The 12,954-nt window shown below is 37.1% G+C and overlaps 1 protein-coding gene across 1 annotated transcript; it reads right to left on the bottom strand.

Annotated features, from left to right (window-relative positions):
* LOC113066966 (gastrula zinc finger protein XlCGF7.1-like) lies at nucleotides 1-5,950 on the bottom strand. The gene is made up of 3 exons (XM_026239115.1): nucleotides 5,902-5,950; nucleotides 2,280-2,587; nucleotides 1-819 (listed from the first exon to the last, which is right to left on the bottom strand). The coding sequence occupies exons 2-3, from the start codon at nucleotides 2,524-2,526 to the stop codon at nucleotides 170-172; spliced, it is 897 nt and encodes a 298-aa protein (XP_026094900.1). The 5' UTR covers nucleotides 2,527-2,587; nucleotides 5,902-5,950; the 3' UTR covers nucleotides 1-169.
* Nucleotides 5,951-12,954: the final 7,004 nt, after the last annotated feature.

The following is a 12,954-nucleotide window of genomic DNA, read 5'->3' as shown; positions in this document are numbered from 1 at the left end:
TTGAGGGTTAGTAAATGTTGAAAGTTTTTATTCTTTGGTTAATTGTTGCTTAAAGACAAGTGCACGTCTCCTTTCCAGTGTGACTGTAAATATATAGATATATGATCTGAAACACTTTTCTCTGTTGGCAAATGAAAGGCTTCCTTTGATGCGATTTATTACATGATTCTCACATTTTGTCCTGTCCGAGAAACTCCTTCCACGCTAATGCCATATATAACTGTGATCTTGAGTGAGTCTTCATGTGGTTATTAAAGGATATTATACTTTTGAAAACAGTTCCACACTGAGGGCATGTGAAAGACTTTACAGTGTGGATTCTCATGATGTGCTTTTTAAGACTTCCATTCTCAGTGAAACTATTTCCACACAGTTCGCAGGTGTAAGGTTTTTCTTTACTGTGACTTCTAGTGTGCTTTTTAAGGTTGGATTTATTATTGAAACATTTTTTACACAGTTCGCAGTTGTAAGGCTTTTCTCCAGTGTGAATTTTCATATGTTTTTTAAGATTTCCTTTTGAATTAAAACACTTTTTACACTGTTGGCAGGTGTAAGGCTTTTCCCCCGTGTGGGTACTAATGTGTTGATTAAGGTGTCCTTTTCTACCAAAACTCTTTCCACACAGTTCGCAGGTGAAAGATTTCTCTCCAATGTGACTTCTAATGTGTGTTTTAAGGCCCGTTTTTTTAATGAAACTCTCCCCACACTGAGGGCACGTGTAAAGCTTGTCTCTAGTTATGAAATCATGTTTCTCCTCATGCTGAACATTGTTTTCCATTGCATTCAGTTCTTGGCTCTCCACTTTCTGTGGCATCAGGCCTAAAACAAATAGAGACCAACACATTACTCCACAAAGCAACAGTACACTTAGATATTTATAGTTTCAAAGCCAATCATTTATAATAAATACTACTTATTAAGCTACTGAAAGAGGTGTTGCCTGTAATCCTGTTCTCAATATTGTTAACTCGTTGAATTATTTAAGAAATGTCCCAAATAAAATGGGAGTTATCAAACCCCTTATGCAAAAGCTTGACTCAGCAGAACCGGTTAATTATAGACATCTCAAATTTGCCATTTTCATTAAAATCTTTGCTCCTTAAATCTACAAGTAAACAATTTTTTTCCTCCCTGTGGTAAAAAGATCTAATGACAATGTAGAACAGTGGTTCCCAATCTTGGTCTTGGAAAACCCCCAACACTGCACATTTTAGATATCTCCCTGTTCAAACACACCTGATTCAACTCATCGGCTCATTAGTTAAGACCTCAAATGTGTGTGTCAGATAAGAGAGACACCAAAAGCATGCAGTGTTGGGGGTTCTCCGGGACCAGGATTGGGAACCACTTTTGTAGACCATGACATTCTCTTCCATATCTTTAAAATTATGTTGGCATTTGTAAACAAGTAGTAGCATGGTTTATGTCTCATATCTGACTGCTACCACTTTGCATGTGTAAATAAAGAGATCTCATCAAACACAAGTATGGAGTGCCACAGAGCTCCGTATTAGGACCTCTGCATTTTATGCTTGTATATGCTTCCTTTGATGGACAATAGGTTTTATTTAATCAGTAAAAGTACAAGCAAACTTGTAAAATAAGTGTACAAACATTTTCACAAACAAATCATGATTTGTCAAATGCTTTAATTGTACAATTTCTTCTAAATTTACCAACAAAATGTACAACCAGAATGCCTGACTTGGCCACTTTAATGTTATTTTTTTGACCAACTGACCAATTCAAATTTGTTCAACCTTACCTCTTCTCACTTGCTGGGTTTCCATCACCCTGCTTTTATGCACATTTTCAAAGTATCACATCAGAATCGAGTGATGGAAATACTGCCTTAATTTGCAAAAAAAGTTCTTACGCTCGCTTGAGTTGGTTTTTGACTTCATAGAAGTATTAATATAAATTATTAATTTATTTTGTGCTAAAATGACACGATTCCCTTATGTCTTCCAAAATGTATTTTTTTCTTCTTCTTGTGTGTGCATATATATTCTTATATGTTCTTCTGTTGTTGTTTTTTGGATTTGTTCTAATTTTTAATAAAATAAAGATAAAATAAAAAATGGCTCGAATGTGATTATTAATATAGCAATCAATATTAAATAAGAAAGTGGAGGAAACAATGCAGAGTTGCTCTGTGGTTTTGCTAAATTTATTTTTTAAGATGAAATTGTTTGGGGAAAAAAAGGACAAAGCTGCAGTAGGGCAGAAAGTGTACAAAAACAGAACAAAATAGTTCAGATTTGAGAATGAAAACCAACCTGTTTGGTCCGCAGTATCTTTATATTTGACTTCAGTCTTCATGTCTTCACTCTCCTCTTTAATAATCTCCATCTTTGTTTGTTCCTCAGTATCTTTGTGTTTGACGCTGAACGTTTCTTCAATCTTCATGTCTTCACTTTCCTCTTTAATAAACACCATCTTTGTTTGTTCCTCAGTATCTTCATGTTTGACGCTGAATGTTTCTTCAATCTTCGTGTCTTCACTCTCTTCTTTAATAAACACCATCTTTATAACAGTGTCATGTGGACCTCAGTCGCTATAGCGGGAGTGTTTCTGTGTTTATACACTTTGTCCAGTTTAAGATGAGAATAAACAGAAAAAAATTTATGAATGCAAACTGAATCTCCGAGTGTCTTAATCAGCTCCCTAGTTCAGTAGTCAACACACTAGTGAGGGTCAGCCAGGAATAAAAACAAGAAACATTTTAACAATAAATAATAGTAACTGAACAAGGACATAATTAAATTACAGAAAATTACCACTTTGTTTAAATTAATATTAGATATGTGGGACATTCCACCGAATGGGTAACATTTCTGTCCCCTGGACATTAAAAGTATAAAAATGCATGAAAATTAAGTCAAAAATAAAATGTATTATTAATCAAAGTATCTTCACACTTAAGTTGTTATTTTTGGTTAAATACACATTTTAGTTGTTGTCGGCTGTCACGATAACAAATTTTACTGGACGATAAATTGTCCAAGAAATGATCGCGATAAACGATAATATTGTTGTTCTAAGACCAGTTTTAACTAAAATAATGATAATGGCATAATAACTCAGGTACACCTTTTCAAAGATCAATAAACTTTTACTTTATGGCAGATTCAGAGCAAGAAATACAAACATGTTCACTCTGTGTGGCTTAAAATTAATAATTTTGTATCTTATATTATGTTTATATGCCAGTTAGGGATAACCGTTAACGAAAAGTAAACATTTTGACCGATGAAGGGGTCGTTCACATATCACATTTTTTTTGTGCTCAAGTTTGTTATTTAAAATGCGGTATGCGTGCTCATAATGAAAGCGACGTGCTCGTTTTTTCAAGGCGCGTCAGCACCGCATTGAGTTAAAAATAACAGCTTTTCAGAATGATGCAAACACACCAGGTCATGTAACAAGAACCGACTCAATCAGCTTCCTTCGTGGTGAAACAGTGCAAAGTTTTTAACTTTTCTTCGAAAATAAATCTTGTAGCAGAGTTACAGCAGGGGTTTTTAGCATAGCAAATGAAAGGCACTTCCCCAAAACAAGACGTTATCTCTTTATTCCCGGGACATCTGTGCCATTAGAGAGGGTGTTTTCTGCCGCGGGCTGCACTCCAGACTTACCCCACATCGTGACATGTTACATTTCTTAAATACAATTTTTAAAAAAGAAATTAATCAAGCTCTTTTTTTTTTTTTTAAGTGCGATTCATTGATTTATCGACAGGCCTATTTAGTCATGTCCCCAGCTTTACACTCAGTCCTGTTACCCTAACACATCCCCCCCTCTGATAGACTTGGAACATTCCAAAAGATTTTTCCACAGGAAGTTGAATTATCCAGATTTTCTGAAGGCAATGGGGAGACCAAAGGTAAGTCCTCTCATTTTCTTTTCAATATATTTGATATTTGAACCGTGTCTGAGAGAGTCAATCTCAACACACTGTTCCCCAAATTATTTGTAGATCTTATTTGTTCATTTTAAAAATACACATTTTTGATAAATCACAAATTTGCTCAGTACCCTCATGGTTTTAGTATGTGTGCCACGTGGCTATTTATCATATTTATCAAACTCAGTCCTGTTACTTTCAGTCCTGTTACTCATACAAGCCAAAACAGGACTGAGTATTACTAACAGGAATGAGTTGCATTCTCTGGTCCATTGATATAATAGTGTGATTATAAGTTTATGTAATATTGTTTGTTCTTTTTATGTTTTACAGTTACCATTACTTATATTGTAAATGTATCATATGTACCATGTATTTTCCATACCTGCAGAGTGGTAATCCACCTCTAAGTGCTGCAGAGAAGCAGCGACTTTATCATGAACTACGTGATGCAGACCCAGAGATGAGACAGAAATATTGAGAGAAGGAATGTGAAAGATACAGAAAGCACCTACTGCAGAAGTCTTCTTAGAAAGGGTCAGTAGGTTTTTATGAATTGAATGCAATTCTAGCCTAAACCCTGTTAGATGTACTTTCTGTAATTGAACTTTTTTTTTTGGCCTCAGGATACAGAAGCACCCTTCATGGCATGCTGACTGAAAGGACATACCGTATTTTTCGGACTATAAGTCGCACCTGAGTATAAGTCATGATGAGGAAAAAAACATAAGTAGCACTGGACTATAAGTCGCATTTATTTAGAACCAAGAGAAAACGTTACTGTCTCCAGCTGCGAGAGGCCCTCTCTTCTAATGTTTTCTCTTGGTTTATGTCAAATTAATTTTGATAAATAAGTCGCAGGACCAGCCAAACTATGAAAAAAAGTGTGACTTATAGTCCGGAAAATACGGTAGTTCCACCACATTCTCAATCTCAGTTTTCCTTGTTTCTCCCTCTTTCCATCTTGTTATGAGCTACATGGACATAACCCATTCCTCAGACATCTTTCTCTCACACATAGGCTATGTACACACACACATGTGTCTCGATGTTCATTCGTTATTAAATTTTGGTCTAAAAAAGTTGAACAACTGCTTTTTTTCATCTGTGTTATGTTAATCATTTATACCACAGTTTACTTAATTACATGACTTTAAAAATTATAATCCTGTAGTTTGGGTCCCCTGTAAAAGAAAAAAGGGCTTTGCTTTTTCTTCTTTTTTTTTTTTTAAACTTTGTGTGCTTAAGTGATTTTTTTCTTTTTCTTTTTGGTGACAAATATAATGTATTCAAACGTTTTACCAACCACTTCTTTAAGAAAAACACGGTTTGCGAGTGGAAGACAAATGAATTAGTTGACTTTTTTTTTTTACATGGCTTTTAAAAGACGTGAGAAAAATGCATCCATCCCCTACATTAAAACTTGAAAAAATAATAATAATAATAATTAAAAAGGTCCCTGAGATTTTACATTTCAAAGAGTGAAATTTGTGTTGTTAGATACAGTATTGAAAAAATATATTAAAAATTGAGTTGAATGTTTAAAATTTACGAAAGCAAATGTTAACCATTATGCGGAATGTCCCATGTTAATGATTGATTTTAATAGATTACACTTAGAAATAGAAAATGTATATTATTTGTAAAAGTTAATTACAAGGTTGTGTTTGTGTGTTTTGTTCTTGTTTTTCCTTGTTCAAAATAATTTGTAAAGCAATTTTTAATTGGACTTGAAAAATTTTCATCACTGAATGAATCCGTATTTACGACAATCTGATTCACTAGATAGGGAACGGAATGAAACGCGCCTTTTCTGTCACTCGTGCAGGTGTGCTTTACTCACACAATAACGGTTCAGATAAGTTATTGTCAGATAAACTATTGCAATGTAACATTCAAAAACAGTCAATTGATTTCACAAAGCTTGTAAAACCATTAAGTACACTGACCGCGTTGAATCTATTTAAACACTTTACATGATTAAAACCACAAACCTTCCTTCAGCTGAAACACAGACGCGGGAGCGCCGCGCGGCTTTATGACGTCATATAACCAAATCAAAATAAAAGTCCTGTTCACGCGGTGCTGTGTCTACGATCCAAAAATAGCACATTGGTATTGATGTTTTATCATAAAGAGAACACATACGAATAATATTACTCGTCAGGGAATTTTATTCTTAGTAAAATACATAATGAAATACATTGAGTTTTGTAATAGTGTGCTGAAAATGACCTCCAACAAATTGATCAGAATCAGATTTATTGCCAGGTATGTTTACACCGAAGCTTCCACAAACACAAAAACACATGATAAATAAAGAAATTAAATTTGAACAATAGGGAATAATATACAAATATACAGGTATATTACAATAAGCAATTTTGTACGTAGCAGTGTGTGTAAGTTTGAAATGTAAATGATGCGTGTTAGATAAGTAAGTGTATCAATAGTGTTGTGTGTTTCACAATTATTGTCAAGTGTCTGAGGGAAGAAACTGTTCCTGGCCATTCTGGTGCTCACTGATCTGTATGTATGTAACTAATGAAACTCGTGTCAAAAAATTTCATTCGATCTACAAAAGACAAATCATGCTTCAAAAAAAAAACTATTTCACTTTCATAACACACAGATATTAAATATGTGACAATTCACAGGCTTGCAGGGTCGGACCAAATTGTGGTTTATGATACTTTTACACCCAACACACAAACCTAGCCTCAATCCTGGTTTAACCCCTTAACTTTCACTCATATTTTTGAACATAGACAATGTAGTGCACAATCCAAACTTAAAGTTTTTTTCCATGCCTTTTTGGTTGTCCATTTTCCTCTGCTTGAGACTGAAAAGAAACGATGATAAATTGTTAGAATTACTGACTACCATTTTTTGTGCCTTTTTGTTTAACCAGACCTGCTTCCCTGGCTGAACTAACACAAAAATGGGTTTAATTAAGTAATGTTTACTCAAATTGAGAATGACTGATTTAAGAACAGCTTAGCCAACTAAAAATTAAATGGCATTATATACCCATATGGCTACTTCAAATGTGAAAGCATTTGATGTGTAATCATGGCACGGTTTCATAGACCGGGCTTAGCCTAAATCAGGATAAGGCCATAGAATATTTAAGTAATTTTTTATAAACACGCCTTGGAAAAAAAACTACCCAAAATTCCTGCAGGAAGAATCTAGTCTCGCATAGCAAGCCGTTCAGACTGACGGCTGAAGGTCTGGAATTCATGGCAGCTTTCCAATGAAAAAGTTCCGCCCAATGTTGTTCTTTCAATTTATCCCCCTTAAAAAAACTGAAAAAAATATTCTCAGCTCTTTTCAACATTAATAATAATAATAATAACAATAAATGTTTTTTTGTTAGAAAATCTGATTGTTAAAAGGATTTCTGAAGGATTGTGTGACTGGAGTAAGGATGAAAAAAAATTCAGTTTGAAAGTCTGCTTTGATTGTTCCTAATAAACTGTTTAACTGCACTTGCAAGTGGATATAAAATAATGTTGTAGGCGTATGATGTGCGAGTTGAGCGTCGCGCGAATGGTGCTTTTTGTGCATTTATGCGTTTGACACGAATTTGCGTCTGCCGCCCGAGTTTAATTTTATTTTTTTTACTTTGGCGTAAATTCGCGCCGCGTTAACCAATCAGGAGCCTGCTTGCTGCTGTGGTGGCAGGCCCGTCCGGAGTCACTCATTCAAAATGGAGGAACGACTGATATTATCAGTGAGCAGTCATCCAGAAATCTATGACACAAGTTCCTATTTCTATAGACAGGAATCAAAAGGACCTCGCTTGGAAGAGTGACAGTGAGGAGATTGGGCAACCTGGTAAGTTGTAAATACACATTTCACTTTTGAGTCACACGTTTATCGACCCTCGGCCTTCCCGCCGTTTTTTACAACTATTTACTTTTCGCTAACAAGGTAATCTGTTTATTCAGAGGACATGTGCAGAAAAAAATGGAAAAGCCTCAGGGACACCTACCTGAAGGAGAAGAGGAAGGAGATGGAGAAGAGGAGTGGGTCAGCAGCAGGATCAGTGAAGAAGTGGAAGTACTCACAGATCCTGGGATTCCTCGAGCCCTTCGTAACCCCACCGGAGACCACCAGTAACATGGGGGGGCGGGGGGGGGGTCGAGACCCAGGTCACAGAGTACAACCACCCCAGGGACCAGGGAGAGGGAGAGCCGGAAGCAGTGGATACAGAAACAGGCGAGTGAGTGCTGTCATTGTTTACAGATGAAGAGTAATGTAATCTCTCTTTGACTATTGTTACCAACGTGTTGTATTAACATATAGTATTGTCTTGACAGAGCCTACAGATAATGAAGAGGCTGATCCGAGATCCCCTTCTGCTGCACCCACAGCTGTGTGAAGGCAATACTACAAACAATATCTGAACGTTACGTGCAGAAAACATCAGTACAGTATCCACTCATAGCTTTAACATTCACATAGTCAAAACATTTGTGAATTAGTCCCTTTACTAATAATCATTGTATTTGTATATGCAGACTCAATTTTATTGCAATGTGTCCCACCAAACATCTGCACACATACTTTTTAACTACTGTTCATTTACATGTTTATCTTCCTGATGTTTATATGCCTGAAGTATAACTTTAATGATGTAAAATATGTTAAAGCAAGTTCAAAACAATTTCACACTTGTATTTAAGCACTGGCTATGTGTATGTCACTCACACAGGCACAGATATTATTCCCCCAATATCTAGACAATTTTGTTATTTCAATTATCATCTTTCTGTCTTCTCATTGCACTGTGTGTTGTATTTTTGATTTCACAGGCCAACAGAGGAGGAGAGGCACCCGGTGGTCCCGTGATTATCCGTCGGAGGTGGAGCAGATGCTGCTCGAACTCTTGAGGCATCCTCCAGCCCCACCAACACCACCACCACCATCAACAGCACCACCATCACAACCACCATAGTCTTCTGATGAGCACGTCCTCCTCAGCCTTCTGCCTTTTCTGCAGAGCATGCCGCTTCATATAAAAGAAACTATCAAGTTTAAAATGTATAAATTAGCAATGGAAAACAGCACCGTTGTGCTAGATTTGGAACATTCGGACCCCCACAGCCACCAGTAGGCTTTAAAAAAAAAATAAGGCAGCAGGCTCTACAGGAAACACAGAATGCCCTCCTTCCTCTTTCACGTTACAAGCGAGGTTTTTTTTTCTGTCTCTATATAGCCCCTTTCACACTGCACGTTGGACCCGCAATATTCCCGTAACATTGCCTGGTCGCCTTCTGTGTGAAAGCAACCACATCCCGGGATTGATTACCGAATCGAACCCGGGTCGGGGACCTAGTAACATTGCGGTAATCGATCCGGAACGAGCGCTGTGTGAACGAAAGCCAGATCTAATTCCGTATCGAAGTGATGACGCGCGACTCTTTTACCGGCTGTTTTGAAGGCAGATCAACATTCGCGACGAAAACATGTGCAAACTTAATGAAGCAAAGATCAGTTAGTTCCTCACTTTCCGCGCTGACTCAGAGATCGTTTGCTTGCTTCAGTTAAAGTATAACGTGCCTAGCGTTGTCGACTCGTACATTACACGTCACGCGCTGATGTCACGTGTGGTTACGGGATCTTCAAGGGTTGTGTGTGAAAGCACGCACATATACCGGGTCATCACTGGCAGTGTGAAAGTGCCAAATCTAGTGACCAGGGAACAATTACAGGAACACTTTACCCCTGTATTTGCCGGAATGGCAGTGTGAAAGGGGCTTATGTAAATAGTAACATGGTTGTACATTGTATTTTTTTACATTTATATCCAGATTATTTTATGTTTGGCCTGAATACATTATTTTTAAATATGACTAAATGCCTGATGTGGATCTAATGCACAACAAATCAAGTGTTTTATCACATAAAAACTTGATTTCAATATATGACATATTCATTTTGTATTGAATGCTATTTTTCCATATCTAAATCTTGATTATATGTAACATGTATTATAATGTAAAGACAACCAATATACTTGAGTGTGTCTGGACAGTGTTGTGTGAGGGAAACAAAGAAATCACAGGAAGGGTCCATTAATTTTGGAGGCTGGCTCCATTTATCATCAAAACAAAAATAAATGACATTATTTTACAGTAATAACTTGAACAACGAAATGGCACAGACATTATACATCAAATGAGGAATGACCTTGTTCAGCTATGTTAACTATGAATGTTTTTATCATTTTACCTGTTTTCATCATTTTACCTTATATACTAATGTGGAAAACAATTGAAAAAGTTAATGACTCAGGGTCTAAAATGATTAAATGTGCATGTTGTGGTGGACCTGACAGTCTGGAACTGGGCCAGCAGGAGTAGAGCAGACAGATAGACCAGACACAGTGCAGCCATGACCTGCAAACAGAGAGGAGGCAGAACTATACAACATACAAACCAAATCTTACATAAAACATACTGCATTTAATCTTAAAAAAATGTTTTATATATATAAACCAGGACAAAAGTAGGTCTCAGCCAGGTCTAAACCACGATTGTAAACAAAATCAGGTTTAAATAAAATTAAATCAGGACTTAAAATACAAAGACCTACTGAGTATTACTAGAAAGAGCACCAACAGTGGTAATGTTATCCGTGGTATGAGAAACATTGATAGCATAGCGTATTTTAGCATACTGTATTTAATATATGTAATATAATGCATTTAAAATACATACACATTTACTACCGGAAGACCGATGGACAGGTGCTCCACAGCTGTGATACAGCGCCTGTAGTTGGTGTCCTGGAGGGTGATCCTCGCTCCGTTACGGGACAACAGGTCATCGAATTGGGTGCGAGACAGGCGGAAGTACCGCTGAAAGCGGCCGTCATCCAGACACAGCTCCTGGAGCAAATGATGAAACTCACCAAACTGGGAACGCCTCCAGAGGGACGCTGACCCCTATGCCGCTGTTCTGCTCTCCAGAGCAAATACAAAGCAGTAACTTTCTCGATGAATACTCGATCAACATCAGCCATCTTGCAAACAGACAACCGTCTAGCACTTGCCCCTCCCACAACAAGCGGATTTCGCCTCGGATACGCATCAATTTAGTCTTAGATGCGCATAAAAAACAAACTTTTTATTTCGCTCTAGATGTGAAAATGCACTCAAAATGTTCAAGCGGCAAACTAGACGCGGTAGACACGAATTTGACGCTCTATTCGCGTTTTTTGTGAACACAGCATTAGACCTCAGAGGGTTAAAATCAATACGGTCATGGACCGGAAGCCAATCCAGGTTCCTAAGCACCCCAGGGATATGCTGACGAGAAGGAGTATGTGTAACACGTGCAGCTGAGTTCTGTATGTGTTGCAGTTGCTTAGAAGACTTTGCAGGTAGGTCAAGATAAAGGATATTACAATAATCAACCATAGAGGTAACGAGTGCATGAACAAGCCTTTCTGCATCAGGTAATGAAAGATACGTTATAATCCTGGCAATATTCCTTAGATAGAATTTTTTTTTTTTTTTTTTTTTAATGATTATTATTTTAAATTATTTTCCCTGGATCAGAACGATACTCTTGTAATAAAGTAGCGGTGGTAGCAGACATATTTTTAGTATCAGTTGTGGTTGAAAAGAAGCATCTAATCCTGTTTACATGAAATAAGCTGCTCCCGAGCAGGTTTAAGCTTACGGACCTGTTGCTATAACAGCAGCTCCGGGATGAGCTTCGAAGAACCAAACGATCCAAGATCACGCCAAATCATCAACATAATTATAATTGGGAAAATGTTTGTTAGATGGCTTGGATGGAACTTTAACTTTGAAACTGTTAGTTATTCTTTTCTGCTCAACATGAGAATATTTTGATTATTGTAGCTACATTGTTTTTACTAGATACTGCTTTTAAGTAAAAAATTAAAATAGTATAGATTTCATGAGGAAAATCCTGAACAGAAACGGTTTTCTTTTGTCACATGGCCTCCTATGTATCTAAATGTAAAAGTACAATAGATTAGTTTAGATTCAACTTTATTGTCATTGCACATGTAAGGTACAAGGCAAAAAAAAAGTACAGAATATACAAGGTCTACAATATTTTACATGCAATAAATATACAGAAATGGTAGTATTATGGACATTATTTACAGATTTTAAAAACTATGAACACATGCACATCATTTACACTAGTACAGTGGACAGTAATGTGGATAGAAAATATTTCAATGTGCAAATGATTACTCTGTTTTCTGGATGAACAGACAGTAGTACAAGTATAACAAGTTACTGTTTTTTCTTGTTTGTAAATAAATAAATTAGATGAAGTGATGAAGAGGGGTGAGGAGTCTGTGTGTGTGTTTGGGGGGTGTCAGAGGGCAGAGTTCAGCAAGGAGACAGCTGTAGGGAAAAACCTGTTTCCTGAATCTGCTGGTCCTTATCCGAAGGCTCCTGAAGCCACTTTTCACCACCCTCTGCAGTGCCTTGCATAAAAGTTCACCAGGATGGTTGAAGACAGCTGGTTCTTCTTCAGTGTCCTGAGGAAGAAGAGGCGCTGGTGAGCCTTCTTGACCAGGCTGGAGGTGTTTGTGGTCCAGGACAGTTCCTCCGAGATGGTGGTTCCCAGGAACTTGAAGCTGGAGACACGTTCAACAACCATCCCGTTGATGTGGATGGGGTCATGCATGCTTCCTTTCTTCTTCCTGAAGTCCACAATGAGCTCCTTGGTCTTACTGGTGTTAAGGAGCAGGTTATTGTCAGCGCACCATGTGGCCAGGTGCTGTACCTCTTCCCTGTAGGCAGTCTCATCGTTGTCTCAATACATGTAGAAATATTTCTTTTATTCTTTATTTCTTTTGATTGGACGTTTGCTTGATATAAAATACACAGACCTTGCCTTTTGGAATTTTAAGTAAATACCATGACTTATTGTATATCAAAGAACGTCTCAGGTTACGAATGAAACCATGGTTGCATGGACATATTTTTTTTATGTATAAGATATTTCTAAACTTGGGGGCGACGGTAATCCAGTAAGCAATACAAGTCT

This window comes from Carassius auratus, chromosome 4, assembly GCF_003368295.1.
Source record: "Carassius auratus strain Wakin chromosome 4, ASM336829v1, whole genome shotgun sequence".
Classification (NCBI taxonomy): Eukaryota; Metazoa; Chordata; class Actinopteri; order Cypriniformes; family Cyprinidae; genus Carassius; species Carassius auratus.
The sequence above is the reverse complement of the archived record's forward strand: the minus strand, read 5'-3'. Positions and strand labels throughout refer to the sequence as shown.